The 21250-nt window shown below is 35.2% G+C and overlaps 2 protein-coding genes and 2 long non-coding RNA genes across 4 annotated transcripts; 3 read left to right on the top strand and 1 right to left on the bottom strand.

Moving 5' to 3' along the window:
- Positions 1–1875: 1875 nt before the first annotated feature.
- LOC147390803 (uncharacterized) lies at positions 1876–5806 on the bottom strand. Its single transcript, XR_015182584.1, has 3 exons — positions 5668–5806; positions 4338–4604; positions 1876–2015 (listed from the first exon to the last, which is right to left on the bottom strand). It is a non-coding gene; the product is annotated as an uncharacterized LOC147390803 (long non-coding RNA).
- On the top strand, positions 1907–6595 carry LOC147390802 (subtilisin-like protease SBT3.9). The gene is made up of 10 exons (XM_086457614.1): positions 1907–2038; positions 2125–2216; positions 2321–2418; positions 2499–2654; positions 2736–3400; positions 3484–3575; positions 4380–4622; positions 4717–4831; positions 5706–5898; positions 5981–6595. The coding sequence occupies exons 1-10, from the start codon at positions 1916–1918 to the stop codon at positions 6547–6549; spliced, it is 2346 nt and encodes a 781-aa protein (XP_086313740.1). The 5' UTR covers positions 1907–1915; the 3' UTR covers positions 6550–6595.
- A 1528-nt stretch (positions 6596–8123) lies between these two features.
- LOC147390801 (histone H4) lies at positions 8124–8632 on the top strand. Its single transcript, XM_086457615.1, has one exon. The coding sequence runs from the start codon at positions 8193–8195 to the stop codon at positions 8502–8504; it is 312 nt and encodes a 103-aa protein (XP_086313741.1). The 5' UTR covers positions 8124–8192; the 3' UTR covers positions 8505–8632.
- Positions 8633–9277: 645 nt separating this feature from the next.
- Positions 9278–15444, top strand: LOC147390800 (uncharacterized). Its single transcript, XR_015182583.1, has 3 exons — positions 9278–12735; positions 12878–14355; positions 14562–15444. It is a non-coding gene; the product is annotated as an uncharacterized LOC147390800 (long non-coding RNA).
- The last annotated feature ends 5806 nt before the right edge of the window (positions 15445–21250 follow it).

The raw sequence follows: 21250 nt of genomic DNA, 5'->3' as shown, positions 1-21250 counted from the left end.
GCAACATAAACTCTTATAAGTTTAACAAATGGTAAGCCAGACATTCATGGCAGAGCTGAAAACCATAACCAAACCCGTGGACAAGTACAGAGTTTATTTATTTTCTTTGAATAATAATTGAAAATGGACCAACTCAGATGGTCATTATAATTAGATTGACTTAACATAACTTTTCTAATGGTTTCAACTTTCAGTAGAACAACTTTTGGGGCCACCTCATTGATTGGATCATAGTTAAAGTTTTGACATTGAGTTTGGAAAGGCAGGGTCGGACTCAATATTCAACCCAACCCGCTAGTATATTTTATATATGTATGTTATGGATCCTACTTGTGAAGAAAAACAATATCAAATGCCTAAAAGAGCTGAATTTATTATGAATCAAAAAATCAACCCAAGCATGTTAGGATGGGCTTCACTCACTTAGGTCAGATAGGAGTGTAGAGCTGGTCTAAGGTACAACCCATTTATTTAGGGTCGGGTTACAGATCAAGTAACCCCGACCCAAACCAATGGCTCAGAAAAATACTATTAGACCAATTCATACTGGTTTGCTGGCCGGGTTCAGGCAATGATTTTGATTGATTTTAAGTATAAATGGTTCAAGGGTTTCAACCAACCAGTTTTGGGATCAGTTAATGGGTTTAGTGATCCGGTCCAATTGGCTTTGACAAGAACACTGATAGCTTTCCATGCACTCTAGAGTCCAGTCATAAAAGAAACAAACCCACTTGTGGAAATAAAGAAACAAAGAAAAGCAAAACCACAACGTGGAACAGTAGAAGTGGTCCTATAGGAACCCCTTTTTTATTTTGCTTTTTTTTTTGCCCCCCACTATTCTTGCTTTTTTTCACTTCTAATGATGCTTTTGCAACATTGAGTTTTTTTTGTGAAATTTCCCAATAGTATGTAACAGTGAAGATGCCATTCACACTGACTAAACCCTTTATAACTACCACACAAAGTCTATCATCATTCATCTACACTGTTCAATTAGTGGATCATCACTTTGATTGGGCACAAACCAATCGAAATGTTGGTTTACATTGATGAGTTGGTTGACCATCAATCGGAACTCGGGTTCACTATACATAGATCAAGTCATGAACACATGACCAAACGTATTCAAGAAAATATAGAAATAGCTCCAATAGACGATGAACTAATCAAAGAAAGTTAACAAAGATGGTTTGGGCATGTTCAACGAAGGCCAATTATATCCTCTAATTAAAAGAAATATTCAAGTTGAAGGTCCTAAAAGAATGAGAGGAAGACCCAAAAGAACTTGTAATGCAGATAGTAAAAGCAGATTTAAACACACTTTCAATAACATAAGATTTGGCTCTAGACAGCGTGGAATGGAGAAATAGGATTTGTTTAGCCGACCCCAAATCCTTGGGACGAGTCTTTGTCATGCAAAATGCCCACTTCTGCTACTTACAAGGTCACAAAATCAATGATTTCATGATGGCTTTTAATGGGACTGAAAATTGGCTTACCCACTCATGGAAGCATTGACTGGATTAAAGTTACTATTTAAGTTGACATAAAGAAAAGCAATAGTTTTCAATTTTCATTCACAATCTAAGAGAAGCATCCAGACAATAAATTTAACAATTGTAGATCATGGGCATACCTGAGAATTCTCTTAGATATGATGCTCTTCAAATTGTGTCGACCACATGAGAGTCGTGCCGAGGCATCTTTTACATTTTCCACACCTAGTCAGGATCAAAAACTGTTTGAATTGCTTTTTCTCTTTGATTGATTGCAGAAAAGAACAATGCTCCACTTTCCCCACTTCTATAAAATTGTCAATAGCTACCATTCATCATGCCCTTCGGCTTTAGATGATATAGTCTTGTAGTAAGAGAATTAAAAACCCATTGAGCCGACTTCCTTGTTTGACAGACCGATGGCTTCTTGTTCGCGAAACATGAGAAGGCTGACCAAAAACCATCCACTCATGCTTCGTGCACTCTTGTTAGTCCTTCTCCATCTTCAGATCTCTGCCTCTTTTGACAAGGAACCAAGCAAAGTGAGTGTCTCTTCATGTTATTTAATTTCAGTTTCAAGAATGTTAGTTATTTAGAAGAAAATTAGTGAATTAAAATATGGTTCTAGGTGTACATAGTATATATGGGAAAGAGACTTCACGAGGACCCAACAATTACGATGAAGTCACACCATGAAATGCTATCAACCTTATTGGGAAGGTAAGAAGACCATGTATATATTGCTACATTATAGATAACATTGGAACATTGGAGAGAGAGAGTTACCATACTCACAAAAATATATAACAAATTTGAAATTGAAGCAAAGAAGCAGCAAAGAGTTCGATTCTATACAGCTATAAGCATGGTTTCTCTGGTTTTGCGGCAAAATTGACCAAATCTCAAGCAGAACTAATTGCAGGTAACTTTCAACAAATGTACCTCACTCAAATTTGCTCCATAAGTTGGTAACATAACACATCTTTAATGGGTTGCCTGCAGAGTTTCCAGGTGTTGTTCAAGTATTTCCGAATCGAGTACACAAACTCCATACTACCCGAAGTTGGGATTTTCTTGGACTCCCTCCCCATTCTACAGGAAATCTTTTATCAGAGAGTAACATGGGTAAAAAAACAATCATAGGTGTCATCGATTCAGGTAAAAATATGATCTTTTCAAACATGTTCAGAGATTCCCCCCCCCCCCCCCCTTCCCCTAATTGTTGTTGCAATTGTGAAGGAGTCTGGCCAGAGTTGGAAAGTTTCAACGACAAAAAAATGGGTCCAATTCCGTCACGTTGGAAAGGAATTTGCCAAACCGGAGAACATTTCAATTCCACAAACTGCAATAAAAAACTTATTGGCGCCCGTTGGTTTATAAAAGGACTTGGAGATGAAGCAAAGAAGCGTTTCAAAACAAAGGGAACCATGGAGTTCTTATCTCCGCGGGATGGAATGGGTCACGGCACCCACACGGCTTCAACCGCTGCAGGTAGTTTTGTGGAGAAAGCAAGCTATGGAGGGTTGGCTTCGGGGGTAGCGAGAGGAGGAGCACCTCTAGCACAATTAGCGATCTACAAAGTTTGTTGGGCTGGTGAAGGATGCCCTGACGCAGATCTTTTAAAAGCATTTGACAAGGCCATACACGATGGAGTTGACGTTATCTCTGTGTCAATTGGCGTTGAAGTTCCTCTATATTCCTATGTCGATCAACGTGATCCAATTGGCATCGGTTCTTTCCATGCGAATGCAAGGGGGATAACTGTGGTTTGTTCGGCGGGGAATGATGGGCCTTACTCTCAGACAATTGTGAATACGGCACCGTGGATCCTCACAGTTGCTGCCACCACCATCGATAGGGCCTTCCCAACAGCTATTACGCTTGGAAACAACCACACACTTATGGTAATGTGGGATGACTCTAAAGCATTTTATTAGGTACTAAAGTAAACCACTAAGTTTTCTTCCCTTGGTATTACTTTTTCCAGGGACAATCCATCGATACTCGAAACCATAAAGGAGGATTCACTGGTTTGGTGTACTCGGAACGCATAGCTATGGACCCTACAGATGATTCAAGGTAAGACTTCAGACTCCTCTCCACTCTTTTTTTTTCTTGTACTTTTGATGACATAGACCCCCACCCCCCCTTCCCTTGTCCCAAGGGATACAACCAGCCACAAGTATGGGATATACTCGGGGCCACGGGGGAGGGGGGTGGGGTGGTCCTCCTCGCCACTTTTCTCCTCTCCTACCAACCTTTTTTTTGTTGCAATTTCCCAAACCTTGCCTTTGAATCTGCTTGGTTTGCAGCATAGTCACGAAAAACTCCATTTTTTTTTTCCCGAAAAGTCTCATTTAAAACATGTTTCGTAACTCTAGCAATTAATACATAAAAATCTTGTTTTTTTTTTTTTAAACACGCATTTTACTTAAAACATTTTTTTTTTTTTGCGTAATAAAATCCCATTTTGTAGGCCTATAGTTAATTTCTCTAGTCTTATGGTTGTTTGTGTTTGATTCATAAATGTCGTTTAATATGGGATTTAATGATGATATCTTGATGTTATGATTTTTTAAAATAATTTTCAAATGGTGTCTTAATCTGCTTAAAAGATTTGTTGATGGTTAAACTCTTTAATTTTTAGCATCATAAAATGTATGCTTATATGTGGAAACATGTTATTGGGCATTGATATTCAATAATATATTTTTTTCCGCTAAAACATATATTGTAAACTTAAAATAAATGTTTAATATTATATATTATTATCTTTATATTTATTATTTTTTCCTATTTTGTTCTCATTCCCCCCCTTATTTTTCCAAAGTTTTCCCTTACCGTTTCTAACCCATATTTTGACTTGGTGACTATGGCTTGCAGTAAAGCTTGTAAACTGGGAACACTCAATGCAACACTAGCGGCAGGAAAGGTTGTCCTCTGCTTTGCAGTATCTGGCACACCGGACATTGATGAGGCGTCTTTCAGCGTGTTGGAAGCAGGAGGGGTTGGGCTAATCTTTGCGCAGTATCGTGATAATCTGCTAAGTGGATGCGATCACATCCCTTGCATTGTAGTAGGTTATGAAGTAGGGACGGAAATACTATCCTACATCAGAAGAGCAAAGTAAGTAAAATAGAAACCAAAAAGGTGAAGGTGAAAAGTTATGCATGTTTAAATGAATGGATGAATGAATCAATTATTTCTTCTATTATTGAAGATCTCCAATTGTGAAGCTGAGCCATCCCAGGACTTTGGTGGGGAAATTGGCATCTCCACGAATAGCATATTTCTCATCTAGAGGACCTAATTCCTTATTCCCGGCTGTGTTGAAGGTATGGTTAACCCTCCTGTTGTATCCAAAGTCTCCTTAGGGTGGTGGTGTTGATAGATCACAAAATGCACATGAGATTGGATCACACCAGACATATCATTGTCAATATTTAACACACAAGCCGCATGGGCACACGCACGCACACACACGCTACACAAATATGCCACTGATGTAGGTAAAGCTAAAGCTAAAGTAATAGTAGTATTTATATCATTCGTGGGTGCGGCTAAGTCCTGTTTATTTCTATGTGCATCTTAGGTTATTTAGGTAAATACATTCAACCAACTCCAATACTTTTACCAACTAACATCCTAGAAGATTTCCCAAAACCCTTATTGCTTAGCTTTCGACTTTTTGGGAATATATTGGCTGATGAATTAATAGTTGGCATTCTTGTTTCTTTAATAAAAACAACCCATAAACTATAGACTCGAGACAATTCTATCGTTTAGGGTAGTTTTGTAATGTATAACAAATTGTTAAGTTGCTTAAATCTATAATATTGCCAAGCTAATTTATTGCTATTAACAATATCAATACACTGTCTCTCTCTTAAAAACTAATTTTGTTTTGTTTGATTCTTTTTAAATGCCAAAAGACACATTTTTAGGTCGGTCTGCGATAAAAACAGTACAATGAGAAAATTTTCACCAATACCTCGACACAACGAAATCGATATTAAATATTTTTCTTTATAGGCAAGCAATTAAAATATCATAACATGTATAATAAGTGTCATAAACTAATTGTTTTTGAATACTTCTTCAATGTCATGGCATAGTCTACCATCTGCTAAGACAATATGAATTTTCCTATTTAGAAGTTTTTCATGATTACCTCATTGTCTCTCTGATGTTCAATTGATGCTGAGGCAGCCAGACATAGCTGCACCTGGAGTGAGCATCTTAGCTGCATATAAACCCCGTAATCAAGAAACTAGCAATGGGTTTGCCCTTGAATCAGGAACCTCAATGGCTTGTCCACATGTAACCGGAATAGTCGCGCTCATCAAATCTTTGCACCAAGATTGGACCCCTGCAGCCATCAAGTCGGCTATTATCACTACCGGTGAGTAACATTAATTAGCATCACCATTCCTGGAACCAGATCATCTCTAACTAAATTAGTAACCAACAATGAAAAATCGCAGCCTCACAAACTGGGACAGACGGTGGGCATATAGTCGCAGAGGGAGCGACTCGAAAACAAGCCGATCCTTTCGACATGGGTGGAGGCCATTTGGACCCCAACAGAGCAGCAAACCCGGGGCTTATTTACAATATGAACATGGAAGACTATGTTCAATTCTTCTGTTCCATGCATTACAGTAGTTCAGCCATTACGAACCTAACCATGAGCCCAACGTCGTGCACGAAGAACATGCATTTTGGTCAGGACCTCAACCTCCCCTCCATTTCCATCCCGAATCTTAAAAAAACTGCGACAGTCTCGAGATCTGTAACAAATGTTGGTCCCATGAATTCAGTGTATAAAGTACTAGTGCGGCCTCCACATGGTGTTAAAATGAAGGTTGAACCTTCGACGTTGTCCTTCAATTTGACCACAACAGTTCTTTCTTTCAGAGTGAAGTTCTCTTCTAAGCAAAATGTGCATGGAGATTATTCTTTCGGAAGTCTAACTTGGACAGATGGTGAACATTTTGTTCGGAGTCCTGTAGCCGTTCGTGTTATTAAATTTGATTCCTATGCGGACATGTAAACATTTAGGCAAGTATTTCGAAATAAACCTTGTTTGCATGCATAAATTAGTCTTGGAAAAGTATAATTTTCTGAAAAAGGACCAGTTTTATAGACCATTTCATGAGCATGAAGTAGAAGCAACATGCCATACAAGTGATTGAAGCTTGTTGAGGAAAAAATCCGAAGCTTCCATTGACTCTTACAGAAACAATTGTTTAGAGACAATTTTCTGTTGTGTTGGTCAACATGGGAGAAACAATAGGAGGACCCAACAACTATACTGTGAATTCTCAACATGAAAAGCAATCAAATTGCTTGGAAGGAACGGTTTTATAATTCCACCTTGTTATATTTTTTCGAATTTCAGAATGAGTAGTAGATAAGCTCAATTGATCAAATCACAGAGAACAATGCTTCGGTCAGAAGAAAAACTGAAAATGTCTCAACCAAAACATTCCCGAAACGTTCAACATTTTCGGGGTCATTTTTAGATATTCGAAGACAGTGTGAAATATTAAAGTGTGACCAATGCTGCCTCCAAAGTCAATGTATGTGGAGCTTTCCCATGTCTCAGCATTTCCCCAATCACTCCGCAAGTTTACTCTTTCTCACCAACATAACCCATTAACCAAAGTTCGATACGACACAAAATTCAAAATGTACTCATTTGGCGCCATATCCAAGATTCTCTCTTTACTACAAAAAGCCCAAAATTAGAGTATCATAACTAACAATTTCAACAATGCCAACTTGTCAACTAACTCAACATATCCAGCACAATGCATAATTCATCATATCTTCCAAAAAGATAAAAATCAACAATCCAATTTCATTCAGTTCTTCCTTGTCGACCCTTTCATCAAGAATCCTATACGACTTGAAATCCAGAATAATGTCTCTGTTAAACATTTGATCAAACAGTTAGTAGGCAATATTCTATTTTCCATTAAAGCATAAATTTTAAAGTTTTGGAACCGATCTGATATAATATATGGTGTTCCAGATCCGATTGAAAAATCAATATTTTGGATCCAACATAACTAATAAGATCTAATTTGACATTAAATTATTAATAATTAAAAAATGCTGACATAAATCATATTCTAAATAAAATATGTACTATAAATAAATAATTTATTTATTTTCTCATAGGATGTAATGATTCCAAAACCAATTTGATGAATGATGAATTATCAGATCGGGTCGACATAGAACCCAATTCTTCGATCATGATTCATGACCCTAAGTTTTCGAGGTGGAATGGATGAAATTTCGGGTCTATTCCGATCCATTCTTCATCATGAGTTTGCAACCGATATTTTCTTATTCTCGAATGGAACAACTTAAAACTTACAGCCTAACACCTTCAATCAAAGATTTGCCACGTCATAATCTTTATATCTTAGTTTATATCAACCGTGGATACACATAAATCGAACGGTTCAAATAAAAAAGACTTTATTAACACGGATCGCCCAACTAACCGTCGATAACTTCTTCATCCAACGCTCCAAATTAACCACAACAACTCGCGCGCCAAATGAAATAAATCCTATTTAAACCCCACAACACTCCCATCTTCTCTTCATCACTCAAATAAGAAATCCAAACGTCTCCAAATCTCCCACCAAATTTAGCGAAGGTCTACCAAATTTAGCGAGAATGTCTGGGCGAGGAAAAGGAGGGAAGGGGCTTGGAAAAGGAGGAGCTAAGAGACACAGAAAGGTTTTGAGAGATAACATCCAAGGAATCACGAAACCAGCGATCCGTAGATTGGCTCGAAGAGGTGGGGTTAAGCGTATAAGTGGGTTAATCTATGAAGAAACGAGAGGGGTTTTGAAGATCTTTTTGGAGAATGTGATTCGTGATGCGGTGACGTATACAGAGCATGCGAGGAGGAAGACTGTAACGGCTATGGATGTTGTTTATGCGCTCAAGAGGCAGGGAAGGACCCTCTATGGTTTTGGTGGTTGAATCTAATAGAATTTCTGTTGTTTTAGTTTCTGTTTGTTTGCTTGTTTTTTCCCCCTTTTTAGATATCTGTATCTGTGAACAATCTGTTTGATGAAATAGATTTGGTCCAATAGTTCTTCCTCTTCTCAGATCTCACTTTGAGTACTAATTTTACTTGAACCATCATTGTTACTGCGCTTTATAATTAACAATCCAACTTTGTATCATCAAGACTACGTGTTGGACAAAGGAGAGATGGAGTTAGATATCTGTCTAACTTCTGTAGTGCAGCTTCAAAATCCTGCTTGATTAGGTGGAGATATTTCGTTGTTCATGTCGAGAACTGTTATGTCTTTTAAAGCGGTTGATGTCAACTGTTTGATCCTTCAATCTCAGCCGTTCATTATCCACTAAATATAGCGGTGTTTATGATATTTTTAGCGGAAAAAAAATTGCAAAGAAGGACGAAACTTTATTCAACCAAACTGCCATAACAGCAGCAACTCTTCTATTACTTGCAGATTATCTGAATTTGATATTATTTTTTTCTTCTCTGGTTCTCGTTTAAGGTTTAGATTTTGGAGAAAAATGGAGGAATTAGTTGCGATTAACGAAGAAGGCTTGGATGTGTTGTTAGAAGAGGAGAAAGAAAAGGAGGAGAGTTGTAAATGTGAGATGAGATGGGAGAATTTTCTTCCTCGTAGGTTTATTTGAGTTATGTTGGTTGAATCAGATGATTTGACTCGGCAGATCATCGCATTGCTTCTTTGAAAATGTGGTTATTGATGTCAGTTTTTATTTTCATGAGTTTATTTTGTTGAATTTTATTTTTTAAAGATTGGTTTTCAAATGAGATTTCAAGTGGATTCTGAATTTTTTTTCTACTTAATGTGACTCGTATAAGTAAATTGTTGCTTTTGTTCTGTTTTGAAAATCTTCCATTGATAGACTGTAGAATTGAAGTGCTGATCTGTTTGATAGTTAGTTTGACTGATTTAAGTAAATTGTTGTTTTGTTTTGTGGAATTTTCACATTTTGTTTCAAGATTTCTTTGATTTTTTTTAATAAAATTTTTCTTCCCATTGATGTGTGAAATCATGCATTTAGATTTCTGTTGTATCTTCATATAAATGTGGCAGCAACTGAGCTGGTTTGGTATGAGTCGTATTGGACACTGAAACTGCGCTTTAGGCTTCAGTTGTATGAACATCTTAGCTCATAGGGTGATCCATCTTGAAAACTCAACATCTGTTTGATGTTGCGGAAAAACTCCCAAGGACCGATCAAGATTTGATAAACTAGAAAGATTAAAACAGAGAAAACAAAGAACACAATAGCCTCCTATTCTCTTTTTTCTATTAATAGAATTTATATTTATCAAAAAAACAATAGATTTATTGGCAAAATTGCTTAAGTCCACGGGCAGGGATAACAATTTTTTATTAATGAAAACTGTGAAAATACAATACCTTTTAAGGTTTTTGAATATGGAATATATATGGCATTCTAGGCCAAAACAAAAAATTTTTAAGGGAGAATTATAAAAAGAAAAATTAATAAAAAAATATTTCGCAAAAAAGTAATAAGTTGGTGAAAATTATCAGAAGGAACTTAAAGTGCTGAATTTTTTTATAAAAAAAAGTCAACAATTACGACCATCATTTTTTTTATTTTTATTTTTTTTTTCTGTTACGTTTAGGAACGATTTTCGATTGTTCTTAATGCATGAAACATGGGCATGACCCACCCATCATATAAGTATGGTTGTTGAATTAGATGGGATTTTGACAATGTAGGAAGTGGGTCTCACCTATTCTCGCCATAACTAGTATGAAAAGTTTTACTTTTAATGTGTATAAAAAAGTGTAATTCATCATCAATTACAGTCCACAAATTGTTGAGCGTTTCTTAAAAAATCTCCTATGTCACTAATATATCTCATATGATATGCGTGTTACAGATTATGGGACCCAATTGACCCATCATCCCTACTTGTTTTCTTGAGCCAATAGTAAATAAATTATAAGATGGGGATTTGGGTGGCTTAACATGCAAGTCCGCTCTTACCTTACATCTAATAGTGGCTTGGCCATGATGTCCGACATTGATTGCATGTTTTCTCTTCATCTATTGAGTTGGTGGGTGGGTCATGCCCATGTTTTATGTATTAGGAACAACCGAAAACGTGCCAGAAAAAAAAAAAAGTGGCAGCCGCAATTGTTAACTTTTTTTTTTTTTTTAAATTATAAAAAAATTTGACCCTTAAATAGTTGAAATTTTAATTTTAAAAAAAATTCGGTCTTTAAAGGGTCGAAATAGGTTCCTTTTGGTAATTTCCATAAACTTGTTACTTTTTTGTGAAATATTTCTTTTATTAGGTTTTTTTTTTTTGTTGATAATTTCCCCATTTTTTAATTATGAAAATGCCTCTAAAAGTTGTACAGACGCCCGAATCGAGCCAATTCTGGGTCGAATTCGGGGACCTGTCGGCCCCTGAACGCCCCCCGACTACAAGATACACCCAAAAACTCAAGTTAGGGACATAAACCAACATCTGATTCATCTCTTAAAATGAAACAAAAAGTCATCAATTCGATCTGTGGAATTTTTCGAAGCATGAATTTCATGATTATGTAGTATGGTTCTTGTAATATCTCAATGCTTCTTTGTTTCTCATTATTAGTTGTAAAACATCGATTTTGTAAGGCCATTGTAGGTGATTTCCATATTTGTGTAAATAACTAATTTATATTTAATAATGGGTAGAGTTTGAACGATCTCGGAAAGAGCTTTCTAATGATATTGGTTTTTTTTGTCCCTCTAAACTACCACAAAACAATCCAAACATTATTATTAAACTGCCTTCAATTTTTGTGTTTGATATGTTTAATTGTGAAGGCATGTTTTAATCTCAGATCTCTGTATTACCACGCACAAACTTTACCACCTTTCCAAGGTGACACATGTCAAGGCTTCAACTGTCCATAAAATCACACCACTGTCCAATATATAATAGTATCATCATTTGTTAGTATTCATTTATAGTTGATATTATAGTTTCCTCTCTTTTTTTTTTGGGCCTGGGGGGCGGGGATGCAACCAAAATGTTGAACCTCACTAAGGGTCTGCTTTGTTATGTGGTAGGATGAGTGAGTCTTCATGATAATTATGTTAAGAGTTTACATGTATAACTCAAGATCTAGTTGTATCTTTGACCAAATATGATTGTTCATAGGTGTTGTTCATGGAATTATGATGGTGTGATATAGCTTTAGGTTCCCAAGGTTTATAGACCACTAGCATTTTTTTTTCATTATTGTGCCTTTTCTTTTCATTTTCTCTATTAGAAAAAGGATACCAAGAGGTTGTGCACGACTACTGTGACTCTTTACCTTTTAAACAAGTCCAACCTGTACGTTCACTTTTAGGAGAGTCTATTCACTCCGGCCTCTATAGTACAATAAAATTCCTAAATTTTTCGACCACGACTATAACTTGGGCTAGTTGAACTCAGTCATGAGTTGGTACTGAAGTAAGGTGTGTAAATATACCCAAATTTGTGAAGGTATGTGTTTATAGGATATCCATGGCTTTTTTTCAAAGGCACATACAAAAATTTTCGGTCAAGTTATAACCTAAGTTATTTGGTCCTTCAACTTGAGTGTGAGCATAAGATCTATATGCATATTCCAATCAATCAAACTATTGCTTCTTGTCTTATAATTTCTACCCTAAATATTTTGAAATTTTTTTCTCTCAATGAATTGTGAATATCAAACTTTCCAATTTATGTGTATCCTTGAAAGCCTCTCAATGTCTATTAATAAAATTTTCAAGGCTTGCAATGAGTCATAATCTTATCGATAAAACATGATTTTTGTGTTTGTATGTGCAGTTGCAGCAATTCCGGATGGATTGAAGGCATGGGAGATACTAAAGAGAAGACACCATAACATAGACCTCGTCTTGACAGAAGTAGAATTGCCCTCAATATCTGGATTTGGTCTTCTCACCAAGATAATGGAGCATTTTAAAAAGTTTAGATAATCTTCGATAATATTTGGATAAATACAAGATTTTTTTTGTTTCAAACTTGTTGGCAATTCTTGTGATTTATGCAGTGATGTCCTCGCATGATTCGATAGATGTGGTTTTCAACTGCATGATGAGTGACGCTGCTGACTTTCTCGTTAAGCCTATTAGGAAGAATGAGCTCAGGAATTTGTGGCAACATGTTTGGATAAGGCAATCTGTATGCTCTATCCTTTACACTTTTCTTGTACATTAGTGTGCTTTTCTTTAATAAGTTTTGGTATGTCCCATGGTGCCATAGTTATTTAGAACTTATCCTTAGAAGTTAGAACTAATTGAATTTAATTTTAATATCTTATCAGAAAGTGGAGGTAGACATGGTCTCCAAGATGGGAGCCCTGCACTACAAAAAGTTGAAGCTACTTCAGAAAATAATGCTGCAAGTAATCACTCATGTGATTACACAACAGGCGGACTGAAAAATAAGGATTGTAGTGAGAAAGTAGTTATTCTTCTTTTAGTCATTCTTAAAAGATGGTTAAACATCTCGTGTTTAAGTTGCTGTAATATCTGCAAAACGAGGCATGCCTATTTGTTTATCTTGTCTCTCTGATAGATTTGTAAAATAGGGAGAGATCTAAATAAAAGGCTCTTGTTAATGTGGGCATACGTTAAAAGTGCATTAAAGATACCTTGGGGTAATGCACTTTAACGTGTACCCTTAAGGCACACATTAACAAGACCCATAAAAAAATAGCAATATCTCATTTGTATAAATGACACAATTAGGAGAAGTTTTTATTGGTTAGGTACAACTTGATTAAGGTAATATGTTGGCCATTTAAAAAAAAGTGTTTTTAGTGAGTAAGATGGGATTGAACCCAACAACCTCAAGGTACATACCCAATTGAGCTACGGACTCAAGTCCATTGTTGTCTAATCGATGCAGAAGGAACCAAACATGTTAAATTGATTTGTTGGAGAGGGGGATAACTATGAATGTAAGAGGGTCATGGAGCTTAATTGGAGTATGACACACTCGAGAGTGGAGGAAATTATACTCTCAACACCCCACCCTCACCCATAAGGGTGGAAAGAATCAAACTTGTGATCTATACGAACCTAATGCTCTGATACCATGTTAACTAACTAACTATTTCAAAAGACCGATCTGTTGAAGAGGGGGAGAACTATGAATATAAGAGTGTCATGGGGCTTTAAATGAGGTATGACACACCTGAGACTCGAGGAAAACATACACTCGACATTAAGAAGGAATTCATTTCCCTCAATCTCTATGACCACTCATTGTGAACATAAATTGTCTTTTTCAGCTTAAGCTGAATACTTCAAATTTTACTTCGACATTGCATAATTTGCCGCCCCTTGTGCAGAGCTCTTGTACAAAGCCCGGCTTGGAGGTGGCACACTGCAACAGAGCTAACCACTTAACAGGGCTAACCAGAGAAGAAAATCATGCTTTTGCAAGAACTATGATTCAGGGCAAGGATGCTAATATTCCTAGTGATCCTAGGGACGGCAATCATGAGCAAGTCAAATCTGCTGGAGATGCCATTGACTTCGTTGGAGCAACAAATCATAAAAGCATTAACTTGATGGTTGAATTTGATAATCGTCCGCATTCATACAACTCTCTTGTTGAAAAAGGTGCTTTGCAATGATGCAAAAACTCACTCCGAAGCATATGAGGGCTCGAACAACTAGTGTTCCAATCCAATTTTGGAGCTTTCATTGAGAGGATTCTATCCTAGTGACCAAGTGAACAAATGTACTGATAGAAGCCTACATTGAACCATTCAAATACCTCGACCTTTTCACGGTGAGTCCCCATCAGTAATTTCTTTTAGAGCATCATTCAAAAATAAAAGGACAGTAACCTCATTTAAGAATTGCATTATAGAACACCATATTTCTTGCGGGTATAATAACAGTACAATAAATCCCCTCGTTGTTCCCACGTCCGCTAGTTTTCACAATAAACCCGAAGAAAGTACAATAACTTACTGAATCATGTATTGTATCAAGGTCCTGTTAATACTGCTGATGCTCCTCAATGTGATGGTGCTCCAGAGAACAATAGGCCGACCTGTTCAAGCTGAAACAACGTATCCATGCCCTCAGCTTGGGGTCATCTCTGCCCAGGTTTGATGATTCAGGTTCAGGCTATGGTGCAGTACTTTAACCCATATTTTAATTCACAAACAGGTCCACCACCACTATGGAGTCCAAATTCAGCCAGGACCACCACCGAAGAGAGTGGGCACAATGAAGGCCTTTTTGTTCACGATGAAGCTAGAAAGAAGGATTCTCAATGCTCCATATTCCAAAGAGAAGTTGCTCTAAACAGGTTTCGATTGAAATGAAAAGATAGATACTATGAGAAAAAAGTACATTTATAAGATGGAAAATTATTTATCGAGATTAATATTGCTTCCTATGGCATTAAATTACTTGAAAAAGATTTGAGCCCTAGAGAGTATGGATTCCGGAATCTGCATGCATTCTACATTTGCCCATTCAAAACCTTTTATCTCATGCAGGTTTGATACCAAGGCAGGAAAATACTTGCAGAGCAGTGTCCATGAGTGAAAGGACAGTTTGTTCATCTTCCTCGAGTTCCAGCCAACCTTCCATCAACATAAACCACTCATTAATTTGATTCATTTGCTGCATAGCTACTCAACTAATGAAACCTCACAAATTCAGATGTACTACTAATTGTATTGAAGTTTTGAGATAGTGGTTTAGATTATACGTGCTTCTTTGTCTTCATGAAGCTTGAGAGTTTGAGAAGATAGTAACGCACGTTTTGTTGTATTTATATCGGTTTTTTGCTTCCCCTACAATTTTAATATCTTTCCTTTCCCTCTCTCCCTTTTTTAACTATCTTGTTAAAACTTAATATTTTGAGGCCATTTTCGATAAATTGTAGGGGATGTGAGAGAGAGAGAGAGGCAATAAACTGAGTAGGCCATTTATTTTCTTGTTACACCTGGGGATTAAGCTTGTGGTGGTATTTTGGTAAAAACTTAATATTTTGAGGTCATTTTCAATAAAGTCAATTTCCTTAAGGGTAATTAATGCACTTTAAGGTGTGCCGTGTGCCCCTTTAAGAGGTACACGTTAACCAGACCCTATTTAATTATATCCTACTAATTTTACTAGTTTTCCTCTTTGATTTTATCGTCTTTCCTCTTTTATAATTTTAATGTCTTTCCTCATCTCCCCCTTTCTTAACGGTATCTCTTCAATATTAATTTTTTTTTCTTCTCTTTTACCCCTTAATCGAACAAAGATTTGTTGTTTTGAATTTACATGCTAAATTGATGAACCAATTGCATATTGTTATGTGTATTGGTAAAAAAAAAAGCAATAGGAATTGGTTAGTGGAGAGAGAATTTTTGGAGAATTTTCAAGCCATTTAAGTACTTGGATTTTACTTGTTTATGGCATGCCATTGATTCATCAGCTTAACACATAAAATTCAAAATAACAAATCTTTGTTCCTCTTAATCTCAAAGATTTTAATAATATTTTTCTAATTTTATTATTTTTCTATTTTTAACTCCTTTATCCTTAAAGAGGATGCTCATGATGTAGGTAAGGGCGAACTCTATTAATAGTATATAAGCTCACTTTCAATAATAGAAGACCTAATTGTGGATAGGGGAATAGAAGAGCGTAATTCAATTTAGTGACTCCAAAGTTTTGGGATAATTCTTCATTATTGTTAGTATCCTAGAATGTGATCATGAATTCACCATCGTATGATTGATTGACGATTCAAACCTTTTAAATACAATTGTAATAGTGGGAATTCCCCTCCTCTTTTGTCAAAGAACAAGCTTGAAATCCCAAGGATTAGTTTAGATAATAAGGGCGATTGGATTTGCTACCCCATTACACCTTTCTAATTGTTATATGTCCCTCCATATAAAAGTGATTATATTTAACTAATGAACATGTGCAGGGTGATTGGTATGTGAGGCTCGTAAAAAAAAAAAAAAAAAAAGAAAAAAGGAAAAAAGCTCGAAATCAAATATCAAAGTCAACAATAGGAAAACTTGATGGATCAAATCAACACAGATGGTATATAAGGAGATGACTATGTGTTACACGTGATAAATCTCACTTGGATTACTATCGAAGCAAAGTGAAGTACCAGGGTTTTTGTACATAACAAGGCAAAAAGAACGTGGAAGTATGCGTGTCTACACGTAAGCAAATGCAACTAAAGAAAGTGGGACGAGAAACACGTCACAATGGAATCCAACAAAATCCAACGAGGTTATTACGTGGCTCCACGATTGAGGGCTTATTAACTTAACTTTAACCATCTCTGTTCTCTATAAAGCACCGAAAGGCCACGTCACCCCGTCAAACATTTGAAAGTCAAACTAACTTATCCAAACATCTTCTTAAACAATCTCTCCTCTCTTATTTCGTAGAAAATAATAGGACTTTTCTAACCTCAAATCACCGTTTAGGATCTCCATCAAACGTACGGTTGAGATGTAAGGATAAATAAAAGTTTCCTAAAGATTAATACTAATTTTAAAGATGGGAATCCCTAGGAGAGCATAAGTATCCTTCCATCTCAGTTATTTCGTTTGATGGAAAACCTCAAACGACTGGAAAACAATTCATTTTCATAAAGAAGATTAATTTTCCAAAAGTCTTAATCAATCTAAAGTAAAATAATTTGCATGTGATTGGTGATTGGTGCTTCGTGTCCTTTTAATAAATCATCTTAAATATTTGTCGGTGCTTAAAGTCTTAAAATTTTGTTTAATCCGACGATTTATCTTTAAGAAATTCTATAAAGTTACAAATCATTGTAAACTTTTTCCATTATACAAAAATTTTTCTAAGTAATACTTGGTGAATTTATATAAATTTGTTTTAAGTAGTGTTCACCTAAGATTTAAAATCTAGTTTTGATGCAATATTTCATTCGATCGAAAAAATCATTGACGTTACAAATTATTCTGAGTCAATAATCTAATTTTTTTTTTCTTCGAAACATTCAATATTTGTTGATCAAAATTAGAGTAATTTACCAAATATTTTTAAATGGTAGGAAACTTTGAATCATGGGTCATCTACTAATAGAATAAAATGTTACCGAATCAGTAAATATAGAAAATCGATCACCCCTAAGTCCTAAGAAGGAAGGCGTGGCTGTACCAATCCTTGACCAGATAAGCTGGTCTGAAGATTCATTCTATATAATATAGACTCTTGGATTCGAAATCCACAAAGTTTAGATAAATAGTATTAGACCATTTTTCTATCCAACAATGTCAAATACTTTTTTGTTTGATGTTTCCCATGATTTAATTTGTTGTTTCCTCTTGATCTAACATATATTTATGAAGAAGTACTACTAAGTATCAAGTTTATATATTTGATATCTAATACTTTATTATATTTATTACATGGAAGTACTCATGTTCTAGCATAAATTAATTTCAAAGCCTTTTGAGTTCTCCAACTTGGCCGGTGATTCTTCTATACTTGCACATCCATCATTACATGTTAGATTGTTTGATCTCACCTGGGAGATCTCAAAGTCCATAAATTAGATTGACTATTTGATCATTCTACAAAAAGATGTGAAGGAATATGGGGTGTTTGCTTTCGTGTACACCCCTTGGTCGACAAGTGCTCACAGTCCAACAATCATTTAACATGTGATGCAAATGACATCAGCAACAAGAGAGGAAATTTCTCTCCTGCCCATCGTGGAAAATGAAAATTTCTTGATCGGGTCACTTTTTGCCATTAAAAACATAATCCGATGTTATAGAGATGTAGAGGATGAAATTCTAAGAACTTCTTAAAAAACCAATATATATATATATATATATATTTTTTTTTTCACAGTTGAATTTTAATTTTAAGTTTGGGTACTCAGTAACTATCCATTTTTAATTTCATGGATCAAGTTTGAAAAATAATTTTTTTTCTTTTGAATATGAGATTTTTAATAAAATATAGAAGGTTGTGGTGCTAGATTGACAATGTGAAAATTCATGTTGTCTCAATGACCCATTTTAAAATTTTAAATCGCAAAATTGAATTTGTGGGTAGAGGACGTGCGGGCAAGAGAGAGAATTTTTCTTTCCATGGATGATGGCATTTATGCCACATGTCCAACTGCTGTGAGCAAAAAATATTCTTTGATCGACAATTTTTAGCTATTGGAGTTGAGATATTTTCATAAATGGCTTGAAGGACTAATGTTTCAGATAAATTAGTAAGGAAATTATTTTTAATCATATTTTACACCAAATGTTAGGAATATTATTCACGAAAATTGGGACTACATAGGTTATATCGTAAAGACATCAATTATCATGTCGATCATGTGTACTATGAATAGGACCCACTTATGTCATGATCAATCAACACATACATCTAACACATACAATAAGTCATATAATACGTGGAAGAAGTTAATGTTGGGGGCCATGCTTCTAGAGCCACTGTGTTGTACGTCCTTCTCATTATTGTGTTAAAAAAAAAAAAGAAAAGGTGTTGCAACATCTTTTATGAAAAAAAGAAAAAAAACAAAGGTGTTGCTTCATCTTTTATGAATAGGTTAAAGAGGATGACGACTATGACTTATATATAAGATCATGATCTCATATTATCTTATGAAACGTTGGGATCAACAGAGCCTAATTTTAATTGGAATTTTAGATTTTTCCTCTTAGGTACCCGTACGTGTGTGGACCTTCTATTCTTTCTAATCTTACCACATAAGTAAAATAAGATAATATATAAAGATATAGTTAGTCTTTCTTATAATCGATGTGGGACTAAATATTTTAGAGAACAAGTTAAAAACTCATCACTTGAATTGTGTTGTATGTCCTTCTGATTGTGTTAAAAAAAGGTGTTGCATCATCTTTTATGAATAGGTTAAAGACGATGAAGACTATGACTTATATATAAGATCATGATCCCATATCATCTTATGAAACGTTCGGATCAATGGATTCAAATTCTAATTAAAACCTTGGATTTTTCCTCTTGGGTTCCTGTGCGCGCGAGGGCCTCCTATTATTTTTAATCTTACCACACAAGTAAAACAAGATGATATATAAAAACATAGTTAGTCTTTCTTATAGTCGATGTGGGACTAAATATTTTAGAGAACAAGTTAAAAACTCATCACTTGTGTGTTGGATATACTCAATATAATTAAACAAGTAAAATAATTACTTTTGTGTTTGATAACACCAAAATAGATAAAAGTTAAGTGTACACCACTTTTAACTACAATATTAAAATCACTTTGTATTTGAAAATCTTAAAATAGTTAAATTATTATAACAATAAAGAGGCTAAGAAGGAAGACCCCAGGCATCATAATAACAATCGAGATTGTGGAAAGGTAGAATCATGGTAATAAATATGCAATAATTCTTTCTAGAGTCGTGCTAATCTACCTACCCCCCATGGCATACTCAATGAACTATTTGACATGACAAGTTCGGGAACTGTAGATTTGTGCTCCTCGGGATACACGATTCCCTTGAGATACATATTTTTAAGAGGAACTACGGACGTGTATTCCGAGGAGTGCAACTTTAAAGTTCCCGAACTTGTCACGTCAGGTAATCCATTGAGTTTGCCACGTGGAGTAGCCAGATTATCACGATTCTTCTTTCTATCAAGAGCATACATGAGAGTCTTGGATGATAGCATAAAGAAAATCTAAAACATGAGATATTTATGAAAACGTGATCAATTTTTGACGAATTTACAATTCTGGCTCATGTTGTTCATTTTAATTAACAAAATGTAAACCGGCAACGAATTCGATGGTTTTATAGTGACTATTTTACATGTTTAAAGTGATAATTCCACTTTTAAACTTTGAAATAGTCACTTTAAAACCTCCAAATTCGTTGCTCATTCACATTTTGAAAATTAAAATGAGCACTGAACCTAATCGTAAATTTGTCAAAAGTTGATCACAAAATAGCAATTTACCCCCAAAAAATTCTATGATCGAAATCTGAATATTGTTTCTAAATTAAAATAATTATATACTTTTAATAATTACAAAATGTTGACCAAACTGAATCGGCTGACCATGATCCATCCAATTTAACAAGTTTTTGATTGACTCATTGGTTGGACCAAATGGACCTAGGGACTGGGTCCGACCATTACTAATAAGTACTAATAATAAATGGTACATTATCATTTTGTGAGCTGAATTTGATTAATTTACGATTCTGACTAACTATTCATTTTAATTACCAAAACGTGAAAATGTGAAATTATAGGTTTTTCAAGTGTCGAGATTGTAAGTTTAAAGTGATGAACTCACTGGTTTATCTCCCTAATGTGACAATCTCACTGATTTATATTTTTACAATCACGTTAAAAATAGTGAAACTTGCGAGATAGTCACTTGAAACTTGCGAGATTGTCATTTTAAACATGTGAAATTATCACTTTAAAACTTTTGATATCGTTACCGTTCACATTATGGTAATTAAAATGAACATTGAACCAGAATCATAAATTCGTCAAAAGTTGGTCACATTTTTGTAAATATCTCAATAATTAATGATAATGGTGGTGAGTTAATTAAATACAAAATACCAAATACCCATCTTTTTTTATGTATGAGTAACATGTAAGCTTTCCAATGTGCTATTTCTTCTGTTCTCCTTTTTAAACGATAATAAAAG

Source organism: Akebia trifoliata, chromosome 11 (genome assembly GCF_017979445.1).
Source record: "Akebia trifoliata isolate Shusen 1 chromosome 11, ASM1797944v1, whole genome shotgun sequence".
Classification (NCBI taxonomy): Eukaryota; Viridiplantae; Streptophyta; class Magnoliopsida; order Ranunculales; family Lardizabalaceae; genus Akebia; species Akebia trifoliata.
Note: the sequence above shows the minus strand (reverse complement) of the source record. Positions and strands in the feature narration are given on the sequence as shown.